Below are 19,790 nucleotides of genomic sequence, written 5' to 3'. Positions count from 1 at the left end.
CTGAGCTTTCACGCCGATATAAATACTAAAAAAGGCACAAATACGTAGTTTCCCCAGTGAAACGAGTTCCCCACAACATTTAAAATTAAATAATACAAACGTTTTAATATATATTTTTATTTATTATATATATTAATATGTGTTATTAGTTCCGGTGGGCAAAGGTGTCCGTCTAAGAGAGGCGTGCCACGTTTATGTTAAAAAAAAAAACTTCTCTCCATTTCAGTTCAGAAACTCTATAAAAAACTTGTAGTAGGCGACTGTGTGAACACATAGCAGGCTTAACACTGAACTAGTTTGTTCAGTATCTTCTCCTCCAGGGCACAAAAATGTTCATGCAGTTCATGGTCTCCTGGCCGCTCCCATGTTATGCTCTCTAGCTCACATCCTGCCAGAGAAAACAGAAGCATTATGAGGTCCACTTCCCAGCAGCAGTTTGTCAGTTGTACCAGTCTAGTTACAAACACATTTCCCTTATATTCAGGGAATTTTGAAAGAAGTATCCCTAACTATCTCTGTTTCATAAAGACAGTTGAAGTCAAACTATCCACTAATCAAGTCAGCACCTCTGAATGATTTCTATCTTTGAGGTTCTCTGGCCAAGTAATAGCTGCCATGTGAGTAGGCCTTTGTTTCTGATTCAACAGGATAGTAGCAATCAAACACCGCTAGATGGGGCTACAACTCAACCTATAGATTTAGCCAGGCCCACCCATAGTAGATATATAGTGTAGTTAACGTTCATGCCTGGTAAACAAAAATCTTCTTTCTAAAAACACGTTCTAATTTGTTAAACACAACGATTTCCTATGTTTATCCTTAATAACTGTGCTTATTGGTGTGTTATATGTTTTGGCCTACTATTACTTAACTGTCATTTCTGATATTACATAATACCAACCCAATGACACCAAAAAGAAGACAAATTCCCTCAAACAATCTCTTAATCTGAAGTGAAGTACAAAATGTGAGTGACATCACCTGCCAGAAAAATCATGAAAAAAACAATATTCTTTAATTAATTTAAGCTGTCAATGTTGTTTTTGACTCTGATGTTTTCTGATCCACAAGTTGTGCTGGTAGGTAAATCTTCTCCTCTCAGCTTGTGTCCATGGTGCATTGTGGTCTATTTAAGAGTTGGTCACCGCAGTATTTTTGTTTTCTGTTGTCATGAGAAAGCATGTGAGACATCTGAACATGTGTTGCCATAGTGGCTACATTTTATTATAGTACTACTCTAATTTGTATCTAAAATTGTGAATGTGTCTGTTCATGCACAAAATGTACGCACTCACAGAAGGTATTCCAGTAGTTTTGTTACATGTGCAACATATTTAAGCTGGTTTGATACTTACTGCCTCCTTCAGGTTAAAGGTCATGCTCTGCTGTGGAACTATCCTGCAAATCCACCACAGCAGGGCAGTTGACACAAGGACTTTTACTGAGGTCTCTAACCACCAGGGTGTACTGGCGGCCATAAATTACCATAAAATCCATGTGGTCTTGGGATTGTGGGAATTCGCCTTCAAAGAGTCTACATCATCAAGTCTGTTTTCACTTAGCCCCTTGAGGAACAGTTAATTTTGCATAGCCCACTCTGGCTCCACAGTGATTTGGCAGAAAGTGGTTTCAAGACTGTGTTAGGCTTCCTATTGAATGAATCAGAGGAGTCAAAGGTCATGAGGGGTAATTCCTGCTCTAAGAGAATTCCTTAACTCCTTAGAGAGGTGTGGGTAGCAGAGGGAATGAGCCACATCATAACACAAGTGAGTGGTATGACCAGAGGCCCACACATTTCTGAGTCTGATAAATCAATCAGAGGCTGACCGAGAGCGAGTGAATCCAAAAGAAAATAGTTGTTGTTTCACGTCACTTGATGTACAAAGCAGATGGAGTGAAATCCCTGCTGATATAATTATAATTCAAGTGGGTTGAGAATTAACAAAATCCTAATTCTTTGTGAATGTTGTCTGGTGAGTGGTACAATAAACACTTACCTGCAGGTTGTCTCATATCCGTCATGTTCAAACACGTACGCCAGGTGGTGGGAGTGGGAATAGGAATAGTCGGGCTAATCTTTATCCTGCATGACTCAGACTATCATAATAGTTCATGTCCCCGGTGTTCTGGATTTGCAATTGGTCCAAAAATTCAGCAGCATCTCCTTTCACTGGTGGAAGGAAATTGTATGTAATTGAATATACTGTCTTGAAAATGATGTCACCCATCTTTGAGCAGTTCACCACCACAGCCACAGCCACAGCCACAGCGTTGCTCATCATCCTATGTGGGTATGTTTGAGTATCACTGGAGACAAAACATTGGATCTTATCGTGATGCAATCTGGGTACAGAAATCTGACGTGACTTCTGTGCTGTAATTGGTTTCACCTGGGCGCTGCTGTGTGGCTCCAGACATCCAGCAAATAATGACCAACCTCTCTGTGATAGTGAGTAATAACATGAACAAGGATCGGCCTATTAGTCAGAATTTTTGTTTTCAAAATGATAAGGGTCTGACAGTGAAAGACAAAAGCACAAAATAAATTCAGCTGTAAAACTCCAACACATATTTAGCTGTATTTTCCTTTCTTTTCATTTGAATCAGGGGAGCTTTTTCTTTTTCTTTTTCTCTGAGCTGTTGACTGCACATACAATAAGTATGAGCTCACTTACAAAAAGTGTAGGCGAGCCATTGAAACTGTTATAGCTCTTCAAATATCTGTACCGCACACCATATTAATAGCTTCATTGATCACACAACAATGACTCAATCTCTAGTGACATACTTACAACAGTGTACCGCCACAATTTCCTAGGATAGCATATGGTGTCATTTCCTAATGAAAACATACATAAGCATTATTTAGGTATTCAGTGTGGGTAAATAATATTGTATGCTGCAGTTGCTGGGTGATGAGTTTCACAAATCACGAGTGTGAACTTGCAGTTCCATGAGACAGACTGTATCTTCCAGGTTGGGAAATGAATCATTCAAATCTTTGATATGTTTTGGTTTCCTGCACCACCCAGTTACAGGTAGGAGAAATTTATCACAACGAAGGCAGGGGAACACAGACTGGAAGTGGAGGATGATGATTATCTGGTGCAGCCAAAACAACCTGGTGTGTAAAGCTTCAGAAACTGTAGACAGCACTCCCCTGTGCCCCCCATCTTCAACTGGGAACAACACAATCAATTACATCAAACTTCTGGGAACTACAATCAAGATGCCAAGTGTGGGAGTCAGCGTCACCATGAAGAAGTGTATTCAGCTACAGAAAGCGTATGGTGTAATATTCTTAAAGCAAATGTGTCCTTTCCTTTTGTATAACCAATGCAGTTTACTTCATGCTGTGTTAAAAACAGAACATGTCAACAGCGAAAAATACCAAACACAGCTTCAAGTCTATTGACCAGAGAGCTGGCTCGCATCCTCATTCCTGAGTCACTTGTGTCGCTTTTAAGTAAACATGTGAGCAGTAGATGTAGTTTATGAGCATATAAAATGCACAATATACTAATATATATACACATCTGAAGCACATTTTTCTAATTATGCACAACATGGTGCACTTTAGATATACACTTTCCATCAATCTGTACACAGTGTTGATTTCCTTTTCCTAATACATTTATAAATATCTCAGTCTCGTTTACACATTATTTATTATCTTTCCTTGATGTTAACATACATATACAGCTGTTTTATACATACGTATACACACATCCCCTACTTTGCAGAACTGTTGTGTTTTATTTGTTTTTACTTGTGCTTTACAGGAATAGCATCTCTCCAAGGCAAATTCTTTGCATGTGTACATGTTGTTACAATAAACAGTTTTACAGGGGCCAGAGCGGAACAGAATCAACTAGAAGCTGAAAAAGAAAGACATTCCTGCCCTGGTTCAGTGGCTCTCATCTCTTCAGTGCGGGAACATGGAATAAGAAACTGCTTGTTCACTTTGCCAGCTTTACCCGTAAAGTATTGAGGAAGGAGAGGGGCTTTATCCTTCCCCTCCTGCCTGTAACAGCCAGGACTGCGAGAGGCAGAGGGGGTCTATAATAAACATATACCAGATGCATTCTTCACCCCCCACACATTTATAAACACGCTAAAATGACCTTATGTGCTGCTCATTTTACAAGAACACCTGCAGTGTACGGAGGACGTTTTTAACATAGCTTTTAAAGAAGTCATCAGAAACACACAGCTACGGATTACAAGCACATGCTGTAACAAGCACAAGCCTCCCTCCTTCTGCTCCAGGGGGAATTAATATGCTGTGCAGCACCCAGGCAAATGGTGACACCCCCTCTTTCCCAACACACAAATTCCACACACAATGAAAAGAGACGCTTGGTTGGAAACTCAGGTTGAAAGCAACAAGTGAAAAAAGACAGATGGCAAGGACAGAGTGTGTGTGTGTGTGGGTGGGTGTGTGTGTCTGTGTGTGAGAGAGAGAGAGAGAGAGAGAGAGAGAGAGAGAGAGAGAGAGAGAGAAACAGAAAGAGAGAGGCAGGCACTTAGGGGGCGAAAATGAGGGAGTGCTGAAGAGGAGGAGAGAGTCTGATGGGAACAGCATTAGACAGCCAGACCAAGAGACGATAGTGAGAGAAGCGTGGAAGCAGGCAGAGTAAGAACAAAGAAGAAGAAGGAGAAAAGAACAACTTGAAATACCAACTTCCATCTTACAGGTAATAATCCACTTACAGTACTTTTGTTTGCTTTTCATTTCATTCATTATCTCTATGACTGACAGCTACGTGGTTACATGTTTATTCTTGGCGATGCTCTGATCTGTGCTCAGCATTTCAAGGCAAGAGAAAAGTTCTGTATTTCAAATTCAACAACGTGGTGTAAGATGATCTCGCCTTTATGCAGACGAATCCAGCAGCGGCTGAACTGAGTTTGGGTTCCCACACAATCTATCTGGCTTGCTGCCAGGAGAAAATTTACTGTTGACAGGTCACCCCAATATTTTCCTTTGTGGTCCACAACTTTTGTATTTGTTTATCCAAGTCTGTCTAAACCAATCTAGATCAGAACAAATCAGCCAAAAGAGCGCCTCAAAGCACAAGCTGACTTGTTTGAAGTTTGTTTACAAGAAAAATACATCCTTAGGACGAGAGTATCCTTTCAACTCACCAACTTTGTTTCATATCTTCATTTCTTGCCTCTCTCTGTTTTCTGATACAGTATATCCAATACAGACAAGATGCCAAATCACACCTTATTTCTCACTATTGATATACCTACTATGTCTTGTGCAGTAACTTGAGCTTTTTGTTTATTACAGTTCCTGTTTACTTCATAATTGTTTCCATTTCCAAAGGCTTAAGGCTTCTTCCAAATACTGAACTATCCTGGCATAATTTCAAAACACAAGGTCCACTGAGAAACAGGGAAGATTTGTTTCGATTATTAGAAGAAACAAGTAATGGGTGACCATAATTATAACCATCATTTATTGTTTCTGTAATTTCTGGTATGTATGGTATTTGGCATGATTTGTGACTTATGATGAAAATGTGATTAAGAGTATAATTTTGTGATAACTGCTTTTTCCCATATACATTCTAAGTACTCGTTCTTGTCATTTCTGCCCATAGAGATGACGTCACTGTGGAAGAATCTGGCTTTGCTTCTCCTTTTTCTGAATGCCTCACCTCTCCTCTGCCCCCGCCTCCTGGCCCACGCTGGCCCAACTTCCCCCCCTGTTACTCGTCATCGAATTCTTTTTGTGACAGCACTGGGCGCTGATGATGATGAGGACTATGAAAACCCAGAAACTCCCATATCTCCTCCTATTGTTGCCTCACCTCCCATCATCTTCCAAGAAGCTACGCTCTGCAAGTACAACCCCTGCGATGAGAATCAAGAGCGCTGCGCCAAGATTTCAGAAAAGACTGGGTGCCTCTGTCCTGGGCTCAGTGGATCTGATGTGCCTCCTCACGCACCACGCATCACAGAGATAGCACCAGTCTCTAAAGGGGCTGATATCGGGAAGGTAGAGGTCAAGTGGTGTGCACCCTCTTCAGCAGTATCTGGGTACAGAGTGGTTATTGAGAGAAATGGAGATAATTCCCTGGAGTTTGGGGAGACATTGCGGAAGGGGGTGGTGGGGTCCTTGGAGGTTGGCACAAAAGTGTGTGTGGAGGCAGTGAACAGTGCAGGGCACAGTGCTCCCTCAGAGTTCTCCTGTCTGCGATATGATGCTCCTGAACCGTCTGACAACAGTATGCTTGCAGGGGTCATTGGAGGAGGGTTGACTTTGCTTCTACTCATCGCCATAGCTGCTGTGATCCTCTGGAAGTGTAAAATATGTCGAAATACGAAGAGAGATTCCGATGATGGACTAGGGAACCCTTCGTACAATACAGAGGGAACTCTGTGATGCAGCACAGACCGTCAATACCAGTCGCACTGAACAGTCCCGTCGAGTCAAGGAGTGCAGCAGAAGGTTGATCCTTAATGAAGCCAAATTGTTCGAAAAAGGACTTGTGGGATAGTGTTACAATTAATGATACAGCTAAAACATATTGTTTACACCCCTGTTTCAAGGAATATGCATTTACTGTATTATTCAGATTTGTTGGAACAAAGGGTTTGTGGAATAACACCCACTGTGTGTCTAGTTGTAGTTATTTTAGGCCTAGAAGAACGGGTTCATTTGCTGGCAAATTAACCACTCCAGGTTCCATCCAGGGTTTTGTATAGCAGATAACACAATAGTTGTAAATATTTTAGATACGGACTGATAAGTGTAAAATTAATTAAAACTATTTTTAATAAATGCGTTTTAAATGTCCTGCTTGGTGTATTACTTTTTACAGTAAGGGTTTGTCTAATTAAATGATGCTGTTGTGTGCTGAACTGGAGTACCGTCATCTTGTCAGCTTTTATTTTGAAAGTCACGCCATGCTGCGAGCAGAGCCTCAGCCTTGATTTGATTGGCTGTCGGCGTCGCGTACTTCAGGTCAACTTCCTCCTTTGCTCTGGGCGCACCAATGTTCGGAAGTAGATGTTTATATCTTCAGGGTGTGTTTGTACCTGCGGCGTTAAGAGCTTCACACTGTACAATGGCCAGCAAAGGTGAGTGCACACCTGCGACGCTTTCCCTTCGGCATTATTTCTTAAACGCAGAAGTGTTCACCTTCGTTTGCCTAACTGTGTTTAAAGCATTTCAGTTATGTATTAATGACTAAACACAATATAAACACATTATAGCGTTTGCAATGAGGAAAAAGTTAAATTTTTAGTACATTTATCGCGGGTTAAAGTGGTCGTGAACTGTTTAGGCCCTGTTTGTTTCAGACATATGGGAACATAATGAATGAGGAGAATGTTATTGCTGTGTAATGTTATTATCATTATGAAAAGTGTAACACGGAAGATGACTCAGCACAAACCGCCCGGACGCAACCAGGTGCGACAACAAACCGGTTGGTAGAGTGAAATGGCCCCGTATAACCTTTCAACTTTAGGATAAGTCCATTTAATAAAGCAAAACACAATTGTTAGCGTTCCTGACTGCATTAAAGATGAACACGGGCAGTTACTCTCTCTCCCCCGGTTCAAACAGGCACAACTCTGTTTTTATATCATAAAGTATGAATTCCACCATGACTCTGCTGGGCCTTGAGCTCTCACGGAGCAGGTTGAAGTCATTAAAAATTAAGAGATCTGCTTTGTGTTCTCGTGTTTGGACCTCAGCTTGCAACTATTTACAAGGATCCAACTTGACTCACATCTGGAGTGTTACAGGATTTATCTCCATTTCACATACGCCCTTTGCTTTGTTATATCATCTGAGGCAAAACAGGGACCAACTGAAAACAGCCAAATGGAATGTTTTTTTCTACATTTAACTACAGATGTGTAACAGCTCTAATTGCTTCATGATGTTTCAGGCTCATGTCCTATCAATTAAGTATTTACAGTTTTTCAAAGGTGGATATGACCAAGCATAAACAATATTAACCTCTCTAGAGAATAGAAAAAGGTTAATGCACTTAATAACAATGTATATAGGGCTTTTAATAGTATCCAACAATGTTTTTTCAAAGTTTGTGTCAGCTTTACTTAGTGTCCTTTTCCTTTTTGTCAGCTGTAATCTCCTATTCAGATCTCAAAGCAATTCTCGGGAAGAGCGAGAGTCTTGTTTTGATTGATGTGCGTACCAAAGAGGAAGTGGATAATGGCTGTATCCCAGGATCCCTCCACATTCCAGGTGTGTTTCTCTCAGATTCGGGAAGTACTTCCATTTGGTCTTCAGTGATATTACCTGCCTTCCATATTAAGAACTTAATATTAAGTCCAATACTGTTGTTACTACCCCTATTTTAATTCACCCACTACTACACTTTCTACTGCTTTCCTTTTCTCTATTCCTTCTCCAGTTGCTACAGTCGAGACTGAGCTTGCACTGGATCCAGCAGATTTCAAAGCAAAATATGGGGTAACCAAGCCAATGATGGATGCCCCAGAGCTGGTGTTTCACTGCCAAATGGGCAAGCGAGGGGCAGCAGCCACAGAAAAAGCTCGCACCCTAGGATACGTGAAGTAAATGAAATATTGTTTTCCATCATATTGCACATTGATCTATTTCAAGACCACCAAAGGTTTTATCAGGTTCCTGACTTTGTCTGTGATTATAAACCACACAGATTTGTAATTTAATATGTATTGTTTAATGACGACAGTTCTGATCCTCTATTCTTGTCTTCTGTTTCAGTGCCTGCAATTATGCTGGAGGATGGAAGGAGTGGTCTGAGAAGGAGGGCCAATGATCTGTCTTTACGGTTTAATAAAAATGGAAACTAGATAGAGCATGGACATATTATGGCTTATTTTGTATGTTAATGTTTTTTTTTATACTGGCTTGTTTACATAGATAAAGTACTGTATATCAGTGCTTTCTAAATGTGTACAAATAAATGGTTTAACCAGACATATTTATTGTATTAAAATCTGAATTATTTGACAGCATAACACTATGAGATTATGATATGTCTGTTCCATGATAAGGTCTGATCATGTCTAAATAAAGGAATATAAATGACCAAAGTAACTCCTGATGATCTGCAAATGAACCCTTTGTTATGTCATGGATGAAGTGTCTGGCAGACCCAAGAGCAATGACAAAATAAAGAATAATTTAAAACCACACAATGTACACTTTGAGCCAATGGTATCATCCCCCAGGCAGTACTACAGTGATTAATAGTTAAATGTCATGAGTTAAGATCATTTTTTATTTATGGCCATCTGTAGGAAATATAATTTGTAATAAATAAAACATTCGTTTTTACTGCTTTAGATGAATATGTCAGCCGTGAAAAATTAGCTTTATTTCCACTTTAATTTTCCTGCATCTGTTTCTATTTACGCTTTCATTATCATGATTAACGTGTCAGAAAGCAATTACTCTTAAACTCAATTGGATCAGTGTCCAAAAAAAGCATTTGTAGCAGCTGAATATACACTTCAAAATTAGTGAAATATCTGAGTAAAACATCTGACATTTAGCTGAAGTCCCCAGTTAATGCGGGCGGGAACTCGGACATCCGGAAAGATGCTTCAAGAAATACAACGGGTAAAAGTGAACGTTGTTTCGGCTAAATACAGATGATTTGTTAAGTTATTTGCATATTGTGTCAATATCAGCGTTTGGTGTTGTTGGACATATTGCTTTCTTGGAAACAGACAAATGTTAATAAGAGTCCCGGGACTAGCCTAACTGTGACTGGAAGCTAAGCCAGGTAGCTAAAATGGCGTCGTGTTTTCAGGTGCTGCGGCTCCTCAAAATACTAAGAAGGCAAAGACGAAGGCAGGGTGTGAAGTCAACTGGAGGACTGCTGGTTTTAGTGCGGGCAGAAACAGAGCATAGACGAGGCTGCACTGGTGAGCCTTTGCTGGATATCCACATACAGGAAAGAACAATGATAGACATGGTGTTTTGGCTGCTTGGATTATAATAACATCGTCCTACCAAATTAAATGGCGAAATTGATATCATAAGTGCGTATAAAGCCAGTTAAGAGGTTAAGGATGAAATAAAAAAATGTGCTGCCACTCTTATCATGTCCATCCATGTGCAATAGATGACGCTTCTGTTGCATAACATCAAGAAAAATGAGTGCATTCCATTGTATTGAATCCAATGATAAAGGGGTCAACACAATAACAGATATTGGTCAGTGTGAGCCATGAGCCAAGAGTTTTGGCCTACTTAAAACTTCAACAACTGAAGCAAAAACATACAAAATATTGAAATGTATTTAAATAAACTGTATATACACACACATTTGAAAGAATCAAATCAGTCTTAAATAATGTTTCTGCCTTCAAGACTACTTAATGCAGATAGTTCTCATCTAAACATGGTCATATTTGTGTTGCAGTGGCTGCTGCTGGTCCCTGGTGTGCGGGTGTAAAAAAGGAAACACTTCATGATGGTATGTACGCAAACAGACTGCTATTTTATTCTATCTATTTCATCTATATGCCCTCAGTTCAGCCATGTTCTGTATTCGTCCTTACAGATGTAAAGGAGATACTGTTTTCCAGTGCTGGACCTTGTCCGGAGCTTGACCCAGAGGAACTGTGTGCCTTCACTGATCTGCACGGTCCCCTTCGACTCCTCCTATCCTTCCCGGTACACACACACCAATCCTATTGACCTCAGTAAAAACACTGATGATCAAGTGGTTACATCCAGCAATGACACTGTAGTGTTTCATATTGTGCCTTACTGACCCTGATGTGTTATCTCTGCTTATCTCTTTACACTTAACAGAAGACAGACACCACGCCATTGACTCCAGCTTGGTGTGCTCATGTTGAGTCGTTCCTTCACACATTCAGTCTGGCTAATGCAGGGGTATGAAAGGACCAATTGTCCTCTGGCATCTTGTCACATTCAACAATTCACCCAGACCATGACTCTTGTTTTTTCACAGATCAGAATCCACTTCAGATTCAAATCAGATCAGCAGATGGTCCAACAAGTGTTTAGGTATGACCTGCTAATGAGCCATGTGTTTGTATTAAGTCTCACTATGCTGGTGAATCCCTGTCTTGTGTAAGGCTGGCGGTCATTTGTTCAGATACAGTGAATAACATTTTGTTTGAATTTTGCAGTGTGAAGGTTCAGAGTAAAATTCTGCTGAAAGGCCAGCTGTCACTGTTCCTGGACGTCACCTGCAGTACACAGTAAGTAACACGATTGATTATTGGTATTGGTTAGTGTTTCTTTCATTCCTGTTTCATAACTTACAAAGCCAGCCAAAGTACTGGTTTCTAATATGGACTGCAGTTGCTGCTTTGCTTCTCCTTGGGTTTAAAGGCAGCAGCTGTGTGTGAAGAAACCAGGCTGGTGTCGGGGGGGACACCCTGTCCTTGGAGGCAGGTTGCCACTAAGTATCCCTCCAGGGGCCATGGATCAAGGCCTGTATGGAGAACTCAGCCTCCAGCCTGTTACCCTGCTCAGCCCCTGTTTGCTGCAGTACCCAAATCTGTCAACCCAACTCACTCACATACGAATATCCTTTGCTAATTGTATCTTGTACCATTGGGCTATATATCAGACAATGACATATGCGAGCACACAGGCTTCCTTGACTTAATTTGTGTTCAGGTTTTGGTGTACAGCCCCAGTAATGTTCCTCTTAAAGGCCCTTCAGACTTCCTGCATCAGCTGCCCTCTCATTTGAACTTTCAGGAGTTCGGCATCCGCAGCCTTCAGTGTTTCTCATTCACAAGTAGATACCATCCACTGCCAGACAACAACGCATACCAATGCATTGTGCAGAGTCGTGATGTATGACAGAATTGACCTAGATTCTCAGCAATCCTGTGGTCACGGACCATTGGAGGGAAAATCCGCGGTCACCAACAGTTTAATATCGAAACCTAGATTAGTCACACATTAAGGTGCTGGTTGTGATACCATTATTTGCGAAACATCACTGAATTTAAGATGAAATCAGAGATGTTTTGCTAGAACTGTAAAACGTAGGCCATAGTGACGTTTTTTTTGTAACTTGTGGGGGTTAATCTCATAAATGTGTCCCAGCTTTATGGGTGGATTTACAGAGGTTTAGTCCTGCCCTTTCTACAGCCATGAAAATACTGGAAGAGGGATTACATTGGAAATGTGTTTTCTACATCTGTGTCGGAGAATTGTGAAATATCATATGTTTTGAAAAAATTATGGAAAGTTGTAACGATAATGTTTATCTTTTAAGAGTTTAATGTCAAGTTTGATCACTAGAAGGGAAGGGATTTTTATTTCCCCTCTTAAGTATCGTTTTAAAGATGTGTAGAAATGTAATGGAAAACCTTTGGAATGTAATGGGCAAGTAAGTTTAATGACCCTGCTGACTTTGACAAAGATCCAATGGCATTTGCCAACCAGGCTGCATCCATATGTGGTATGTGGCTGATTGGATTGCATTCCGATCACAGTGGTTTGTGCAAGCATTTCTTGAACCTGTGTGAACATTTTTCATTATACAGATATCTAGATGAGGATCGCATGTTCACCACAATATTACAAACATTGGGACCAGTATAACTGATTGCAGTGCTGTGTGGCTTCAACCAGCATGAATGTAGAACGACTGTTGGCATTCATCATTAATGTGTATGTCTTTGTCCCTTTTGAATTGCTTTGTTTGCAGCTCATGTGCACAGCAGTGGCACTGTTTACACTGTGGAGCAGGAAATCTGTGAGGAGCTGAAAGTAAGACGGAGCGGTGGTTGCCCCGTACAACAGAGTCTCTTGCTCTTTCTCTTCCTGCAGCATAGTGACCCCTTTACCTCCCAGCTCTTTGATTTCATGGGTGAGAGTCGTGTATGTGCGTAATCACACAAAGAGTTTTATTTCCATGTTTCTCCTAAAGCCATATGCAACAGTTAGATAACTGATGTCCAACACAAATGCCTATTGTCCTACTGAAGCCACAGAAGAATTACTAGAGCACCACCTAGAGGATATTCTGAACAACAACAGGCAGGCCGTCACTGCAGCCCTTCAAAGTGAGCTGAAGGACACACTGAATGCCCAAATTCAGCGAAACAAGGCAAGCAGTCTAAGAGAGAGAGAGAGAGAGACACACACACACACACACACACACAAGGATTAGAAATGTCACCAGAAGAGTGCTATAATGTACAATTTTTTTATGTAATGTTGGTTTGGCTGTTGTGACTGACAAGAAACAAGAGAAGCTGTGCTCAGCTGTCGAGGTGATTCTGGGCTCATCCATCAGTATTGTGAGCAACAGCAGTAACATGGACTTCAGAATGGCTTGTCTGAACAGAATGAAGGTGTGATAAAGTTGAGTTAAAATACCTACACCTACGTTTTCATAGTTTTCCTTCGCGCTAGTTGTTCACATTGGCAGAACATGTACCAGATCATCTATGCTTATTAACAGTATCATTCTAATGTAAGCCTACTTGTTTATAGTCTCACTGGCAACATTATCCACTACTGTATGTTGGTGTTGTGATAAAAGTGCACTTGTGCATACATGTCCATTCATCAGGTATGCAACACTCGTGAACTATTAGCGTCCCTCCATGACTCAATGAGGAGGGTGACGTCATGGAAACATACTCCTCAGAGTAGCTGTTACCCTGCTGTGGTGAGTGAGGAGATGCTGATTGTTCACTGTCACCAAGTAGTTCTTACAGCAGGCCTGTTTCTGCGTGCGATGACTTCACGTGTTTCCATCGTCTCTGTTATTCCATAGATAGAAGAACATCCTGACCCTGCATCCTGACAGCAGAGCAGAAATATGACAATGCCAGTGTTTGGCTTGACAAAGGGTTGTTTTCAGTTGAATGCTATGTGTGAAGTTCAGATGGGAATGGATACTATATTTTTTAAAGTTGTATTGTAATTTGTGTTATATCACTACCAGTTTCACAGTCATGGCCATTAACCCCGCTCTTTGTTTCAACAGAGATTTGTGAACCTGATTATCTTTTTTCTTCTTTTATGTATAAATAAAGAGTATGGTTGGAATGGCAAGGAATTGATACATTTTTGGTTTGGTGGTAATGACCACTTTAGTACAGTATGATGCACCAACCAATACAACAATACTCATAACCAAAACATTAAACCTCAGCTTTCTATCAAATGCTAAATGTCTGAGATTTCAAAACTGTAGCTCTAAACTTTCAGACCACACTCGAATATCACATTTGAAAGAATGTAGTGTTTCTTTATAAACTTTAGACAGAAGCTCGTCGGCTTTTTTTATGCGTGCTTTTATTTTGGTAGCAGTAACTTCCGCGCTCACTGTTTTGGCTGTGACGCAATATCCGGCCGCCATACGAACGACACTTTTTCGCGGTAAAATGAAATACGCACCGACTCTTTACGTGTTTCGGTGTTTATCAGATTTATCCTGATTATTTGCATCGGCGCTTCATTTCAGATTTACTTGATCGATTACATACCGGCTGTAAGGAGAATTTACTCGCCCGAGTCGGCATGAAGTGAAAGGAAAGCTAACGTTAACTAGCTTATCGATCTAACCTAGCCTTCCCTTTCTCAGTAGAATCTCGACGCATATTTAACGTAAACAATGGCACTGGCCACTGCAGAACGCTTAAGCTCGGAGCTGGAGGTGTTTGGCATACCCTACAGTGATGACTCCATTCTGGACAAAAGTAAGTAACGCTTTTTCTCCCAGAATGTATGTGTTACTCAATCTAGCAGTGGCGTGCATTTAAGAGGGGTGATGTTTGTTTACCTTCTTTTCCTTCATCTAACTCCTCTTCCTTGTGCATCTGTGGTTACCTAGTGCTGGAGCAGTGCATCTGTAACAGGATACAGCCTGATGAGATTGTGCTAGAATGGGTAGCCTACAGCACCACCAAAAATGGACTGAAACTCACCACGGACACTCTGGAGCAGTTCGAACATGAGGTGATAACACGCCGACATCAAAAACAAACAGACCTCAATAACTACCATTGTTTTTGTTGAGTTGCCAGGACGACTTTGATCTAGAATATGACACCGATATTTTTCATTTGATTTAGGGCTCATTACTGTTAAATTGCTGCAGAGAAAAACAGTTTGTATTTCGTGTGTGTGTTTATCTGTGTGTGTATTTATCTGTTTGGCAGGTTTTAAACAAGAAGACCAAATCCAAACAGAGCTTCAGGAGGGAAGAACCCCATAACAGAACCAGAGACATCCACACACTGCAGGACTTGTATCCTCCGTGCAAACTCTTAACACACACATAAACACATCTTACACACACCACCCACTAGCAGCTTTTATGAATCTTAGTTATCCATGTCTGGCAATCCAATGGAAGTTCAAACCTTGACAAAGAGTTTTGTAGAATCAAAGCTGAAGAAGAGGAGGAGAATCTACTCGACTCTTACTCTACCCCTGCTAAGGTAACCTGCACTGTGTGATTGTGAATGTAGTAACTGTGTGCACTGGCTGTGTTCTGTGTGTGTGTGCTGTTCTTCATCACATCACAGCAGAGATTTTCACAAAGTCTAAACTAACCTTCAACACCATGATCCAACATCAACACACATTCCATAGACCTTCATCTGTTTGAGTGTATTTGGACATCTGGGTTGCTTGATTACACAATGGAGCTTGCTGACTTAGTGTGTGTGTGTGTGTGTGTAGGGCTCTCAGAAGCGTGCGCTCACCACTCCAGAACACCCTCATTCTAAGAGGAGCACCGCCCTGCTGTCCAGTCCAGGCCTGCTGCTGTCTCCTGCCAGCTTCTCTCCCAGGTACAAAAACACACAAACTCACGCATAATGAGTTGCTGGCAAATGGCACACGTTATGAATGTTATTGTTATCGATGCTTCTATTTTTAACACGATGAGCGTAGTGGTCCAGATGTCGATAATATGAATTACATCGTTCTGCCTTTTATTAAAATAAATGTATCAGGATTCTCACTTGGCTCTAAAAGTTGTGATTACAAAACATTGTAAAGTCTCAGTCAAGGAGGGTAGATCCAAAAAATAGGTTTAAGTGTTTCAACATTTGAGGCATTTTGACCCAATCTGCTCTCTCCGCATCTTTCTCTGCCCACAGTGCAACTCCCTCTCAGAAGTACACCCAGCGCGGGGCCAAGGGAGAGGTGGTGGCAACGTTCGGAGCACCGCAGGGCACCCGCTGGGCCGGCAGGAAGGCTCCGGGTTCGCCGGTGCAGTTGGAGCTGCTGGAAGGACCGGAGGAGTCGCTCCGCTGCAGCTACAAGTACATGTTCCAGAGGCTTCGTGATGTTAGAAACGGTGAGACAAAAACAAGTGGAAAGAAACCTGAGAGCGTATTTTCCCATCTTACTTCAGCTCGTGTTAAATTCATGTCTGGATAGTGCACAACATGTACAAACGGAATTAAACAGTTGTCATTAATAGAAGTAAACCTATAATGGAGCCCTTTGTGTCTGTTTCTCCACAGTAATGACAGAGAAGATCGAAGAGCTCGGGGAGAGTCTCAGGTCTCATTTTAATATCGAGGAGTTCTCCCCCGTCTCTCTGCCAGCCCAGGTACAGAGAAATTAAAAAAATGTTGCGTATCTTAAAGACCTTTGTGTAATCATAGGATCCTCATTTCACTCAGTCGATTCTTCATTTATGATCGATTTACTGATGCAGGTGACGAAAAGTCGTAAAACAGCAATAAATAAGAATTCTGCTTTTGATGTATGTAGATGTATATGAATAAACACTTTGCATTGTCTGATATTTAACTGCCTTCCTTATGCTCCCTACCTCCAGGACAGCATCACCGTGTTGGGTCAGGTTTGCTGTGACAGTAACGGGAAGTTGAATGCGCATTCGGTTCTGTTGGAGGCGGGGCCAGAACAAGGCGGTCAACAGGTGCCTGTGGACATATCAGAGCTCAGAGAATACTCCATGTTTCCTGGTCAGGTGAGCCCCACAAACAAGCTCAAGTTAGTACATTTAGGTTTAGTAATACACACACACATACTTGAAGGGTGGTTCCTCCTTTGCCTGTGCACTGAGGCTCGTGTGCTCCAGGTTATAAGGCCACCCAGAGTAACAGAGCGTGCCAAGGACACGGGAAGTAGAATCTCCCCATGTCTGACCGAGAACTCTGACACCTAAACACCTACGGTACATGACTCCATGCCACACAGTGAAAACTACCATTTGCTGCCAGCAGGGGGAGACACGCTGCCTCTCAGTTGCGTTGTTGCCCTGCTTCAGCTTCCCGTCTCTTATTTGCAGCACTGCTAAAACCTGCACAGGGTTTTAACTCTGTTGTCTCTCCCCAGGTGGTGGTCATGGAGGGGATGAACACAACCGGGAGAAAACTGGTTGCCTCCAAACTATATGAGGTCAGCAGCTGACACGTTTGACTCGTAAAGAGAGTTGGAGCCGACGGCTTTAAATGTAACGCGACCTGAAATTGTGTTTAGTTGGTGTTAACAGTGTTTGATTGTTTGTTTTTTCAGGGGATTCCTCTTCCCTTCTACACTCCTGAGGTGAAAACCGAGATGGAAGAAGGTGAGGCCGTTTGGCTCTTGTATTGTCTGTGTATCTAGTCGTTTGTTTTCTTCACGCTAACATCCACACTTTACGTCTCTCGGATGCAGAGCCAGCGAGTGTGTTGGTGGCCTGTGGACCGTACACCCCTTCTGACAGCCTGACCTTTGACCCACTGCTGGACCTAATCAACGTCATCGTCCGGGATCGTCCTGATGTCTGCGTCCTGGTATAGTCACTCTTTATGCTGAATCGCAACCAGCACGTCTTCCACATACATTTGGATTAACGTTTGAGTTCCAGCATCATGCAGCACCAGCATGCACATACACGTGACTGTTTTGTAACTGTCCAAATTCTCTCTTGTCCTCTTCAGCTGGGCCCTTTCGTTGATTCTAAACATGAACAAATCGAGGTAGGTCCAACAATGGACACGCTCTGTCTTCACCCCCGTGCTCATTTTTAAATCACCATTTTGAGCTCCTTTTTTTGTAATGCCGTATCATTTTGTTGCTCTTCAAACAGAAAGCACAAGTGACTGAGACATTTGAGGCCATTTTCTCAAGATGCATCGAAAGCATTGTGGAAGGCACCAAAAGGTACATCACTCATCTGCACAGATTCACTAGTTAGAGGAGTTAAAGTGATGCTTAGTTCATTTCTTCTGAACTGCAGCTGGAGCTCTCCTTCAAGTATCATAAGTGTTTTTCCTGATGAAGCCATGTCTTTGTTATCGCTGTGTAATCATCGCTGTGCTCTCTTCTGCCCAGTGTTGGTTGTCGACTGGTGTTCATGCCCTCCCAGAGAGACATCCACCACCACTTCATCTACCCCCAACCCCCCTTCACCATGCCAGACCTCAGCAAGGACCAGGCCCAGGTCAGAGTCACAAAGGCTGGACTGTAGAATCACATCTGTAACTGAAAAAGAAGCAAAATTGAGACATGCAGTGTTGTTCTTTATGATCCGTACAGCGCGTGACCTTGGTGCCTGACCCCTGCACCCTGGTGATCGATGGTGTGACCTTTGGCGTGACCTCCACTGACATCCTGTTCCACTTGGGCGCAGAGGAGATCAGCTGGTGAGGAAGTCTGGCTGCTCCAAAAGACGCATCCAATTTTCCATTTAGCCGCGCAATGCCTTCACATTGCAGCGGGACTGTGTTAGACTCTGCAGCGTCACAACGACTTCAACGATGTGTTAAAGATGATGTTTGTTTGCGTTGCAGCGGCGCCGGATCAGATCGATTCTCCCGCATCCTGAAGCACATGCTGACCCAGAAAAGGTAGGAGCTAAACACCTCAGCAGGTTGCACAAAGTTTTCTCTTGTGCAGTCTCATCTCATTATTGATCCATGGTTCTTACAGTTACTACCCTTTGTATCCACCTGTGGAAGAGGTGAACATGGACTATGAGAAGTTCCAGAGCTTCGGTCAGATGCCTCTCACCCCTGATGTCCTCATTATTCCCTCTGAGCTGCGCTACTTCATCAAGGTACTGAGCTTCAACTCAATTATTCAAAATCATTTCATCTAGTCCCACATTATTAAATCAGTGTCTTGAGGCTTTTTCAAACATCATCTTCACTTGTCTTTAGGATGTTGTGGGCTGCATATGCGTCAACCCTGGACGACTGACCAAGGGCCAGGTGGGCGGGACTTACGGCAGGCTGCTCGTTCAGCACGCCGCCTCAGACGACGGAAAGAGAGTCAGCCCCTGTTTAGCAGGCCAGGTGGTAAAGATTTAATGGGAAGTGGAGGCTTTAAATGTTCACCGATGTCATCCAAGCTTTCCTGATGAGTCCATGAACCGTTTTGTGATTTCACTTTGGAAATCATCTAGGAAAAAAAAGCACAAAAACTTGCTGTGATGTTGAAACAAATATGTTAATTGTCTATTTTCTTCTTATAAACATGCCGTGTGTTGAGATCAGCAAAAACGAGATTGGTTGCGATCCTTTCCATTTTTCTAATAAATTATTATAATTGTTTGTAACCAATTTGTGAATTTGTCTTATTATTATTAAGTTTGGATTGAACACCAAAAGTTAAGTATGCAGACAATCTGGTAAGAAGAAAATAAATCAAGTAATGAGTACACATCGAAGTAATTTTGAGAACATAAAGTTGAGTTTAACAATTATCTCCACGAATGTCTACCCCTGTATTACTGCCATAGACATACAGGACGAGATGATGAAGGCAGGAATAAAAGTACAAATTGAAAACGGGCCCAGTTAGTTAGTTTTTTGTTTGTTTATTTACTGTC

At 41.9% G+C, this 19,790-nt stretch overlaps 4 protein-coding genes across 4 annotated transcripts; all 4 read left to right on the top strand.

The window, feature by feature from the left end:
- The first annotated feature begins 4,401 nt into the window (after window positions 1-4,401).
- LOC143008064 (LRRN4 C-terminal-like protein) lies at window positions 4,402-6,811 on the top strand. The gene is made up of 2 exons (XM_076159643.1): window positions 4,402-4,697; window positions 5,613-6,811. Exon 2 carries the CDS (start codon window positions 5,615-5,617, stop codon window positions 6,395-6,397), a length of 783 nt encoding a protein of 260 aa, XP_076015758.1. The 5' UTR covers window positions 4,402-4,697; window positions 5,613-5,614; the 3' UTR covers window positions 6,398-6,811.
- A 140-nt stretch (window positions 6,812-6,951) lies between these two features.
- Window positions 6,952-8,953, top strand: tstd1 (thiosulfate sulfurtransferase like domain containing 1). The gene is made up of 4 exons (XM_076159644.1): window positions 6,952-7,095; window positions 8,111-8,233; window positions 8,403-8,565; window positions 8,738-8,953. Exons 1-4 carry the CDS (start codon window positions 7,011-7,013, stop codon window positions 8,790-8,792), a joined length of 426 nt encoding a protein of 141 aa, XP_076015759.1. The 5' UTR covers window positions 6,952-7,010; the 3' UTR covers window positions 8,793-8,953.
- A 624-nt stretch (window positions 8,954-9,577) lies between these two features.
- On the top strand, window positions 9,578-13,955 carry top6bl (TOP6B like initiator of meiotic double strand breaks). The gene is made up of 13 exons (XM_076159510.1): window positions 9,578-9,598; window positions 9,792-9,906; window positions 10,518-10,660; window positions 10,802-10,885; window positions 10,965-11,020; window positions 11,146-11,217; window positions 11,351-11,555; window positions 11,642-11,765; window positions 12,687-12,848; window positions 12,967-13,088; window positions 13,225-13,335; window positions 13,557-13,691; window positions 13,935-13,955. The coding sequence occupies exons 1-13, from the start codon at window positions 9,578-9,580 to the stop codon at window positions 13,953-13,955; spliced, it is 1,371 nt and encodes a 456-aa protein (XP_076015625.1).
- Window positions 13,956-14,338: 383 nt separating this feature from the next.
- Window positions 14,339-19,513, top strand: pola2 (polymerase (DNA directed), alpha 2). Its single transcript, XM_076159434.1, has 18 exons — window positions 14,339-14,691; window positions 14,826-14,950; window positions 15,154-15,242; window positions 15,378-15,435; window positions 15,680-15,789; window positions 16,102-16,301; window positions 16,471-16,559; window positions 16,791-16,943; window positions 17,312-17,374; window positions 17,492-17,543; window positions 17,633-17,751; window positions 17,899-17,937; window positions 18,048-18,121; window positions 18,293-18,401; window positions 18,497-18,603; window positions 18,751-18,807; window positions 18,890-19,016; window positions 19,120-19,513. Exons 1-18 carry the CDS (start codon window positions 14,607-14,609, stop codon window positions 19,267-19,269), a joined length of 1,806 nt encoding a protein of 601 aa, XP_076015549.1. The 5' UTR covers window positions 14,339-14,606; the 3' UTR covers window positions 19,270-19,513.
- Window positions 19,514-19,790: the final 277 nt, after the last annotated feature.

The sequence above is a fragment of the Genypterus blacodes genome, unplaced genomic scaffold, assembly GCF_046128005.1.
Source record: "Genypterus blacodes isolate CSIRO-AG114 ecotype Tasmania unplaced genomic scaffold, CSIRO-AGI_Gbla_v1 ptg000098l_1, whole genome shotgun sequence".
NCBI lineage: Eukaryota > Metazoa > Chordata > Actinopteri > Ophidiiformes > Ophidiidae > Genypterus > Genypterus blacodes.
Note: the sequence above shows the minus strand (reverse complement) of the source record. Positions and strands in the feature narration are given on the sequence as shown.

Bases quoted from the DNA above. Each gene is read 5' to 3' on its own strand.
- top6bl (XM_076159510.1), top strand. From the start codon at position 9,578: ATGCTTCAAGAAATACAACGG. The intron at 11,766-12,686 runs GTAGATACCATC...CTTTGTTTGCAG, and splicing joins TCAGTGTTTCTCATTCACAA to CTCATGTGCACAGCAGTGGC. The intron at 13,336-13,556 runs GTGTGATAAAGT...TCCATTCATCAG, and splicing joins CTTGTCTGAACAGAATGAAG to GTATGCAACACTCGTGAACT.
- tstd1 (XM_076159644.1), top strand. From the start codon at position 7,011: ATGTTCGGAAGTAGATGTTTATATCTTCAGGGTGTGTTTGTACCTGCG. The intron at 8,234-8,402 runs GTGTGTTTCTCT...TTCCTTCTCCAG, and splicing joins AGGATCCCTCCACATTCCAG to TTGCTACAGTCGAGACTGAG. The intron at 8,566-8,737 runs GTAAATGAAATA...CTTCTGTTTCAG, and splicing joins CGCACCCTAGGATACGTGAA to TGCCTGCAATTATGCTGGAG.
- pola2 (XM_076159434.1), top strand. From the start codon at position 14,607: ATGGCACTGGCCACTGCAGAACGCTTAAGCTCGGAGCTGGAGGTGTTT. The intron at 17,752-17,898 runs GTATAGTCACTC...TGTCCTCTTCAG, and splicing joins GTCCTGATGTCTGCGTCCTG to CTGGGCCCTTTCGTTGATTC. The intron at 17,938-18,047 runs GTAGGTCCAACA...CTCTTCAAACAG, and splicing joins CTAAACATGAACAAATCGAG to AAAGCACAAGTGACTGAGAC.
- LOC143008064 (XM_076159643.1), top strand. From the start codon at position 5,615: ATGACGTCACTGTGGAAGAATCTGGCTTTGCTTCTCCTTTTTCTGAAT.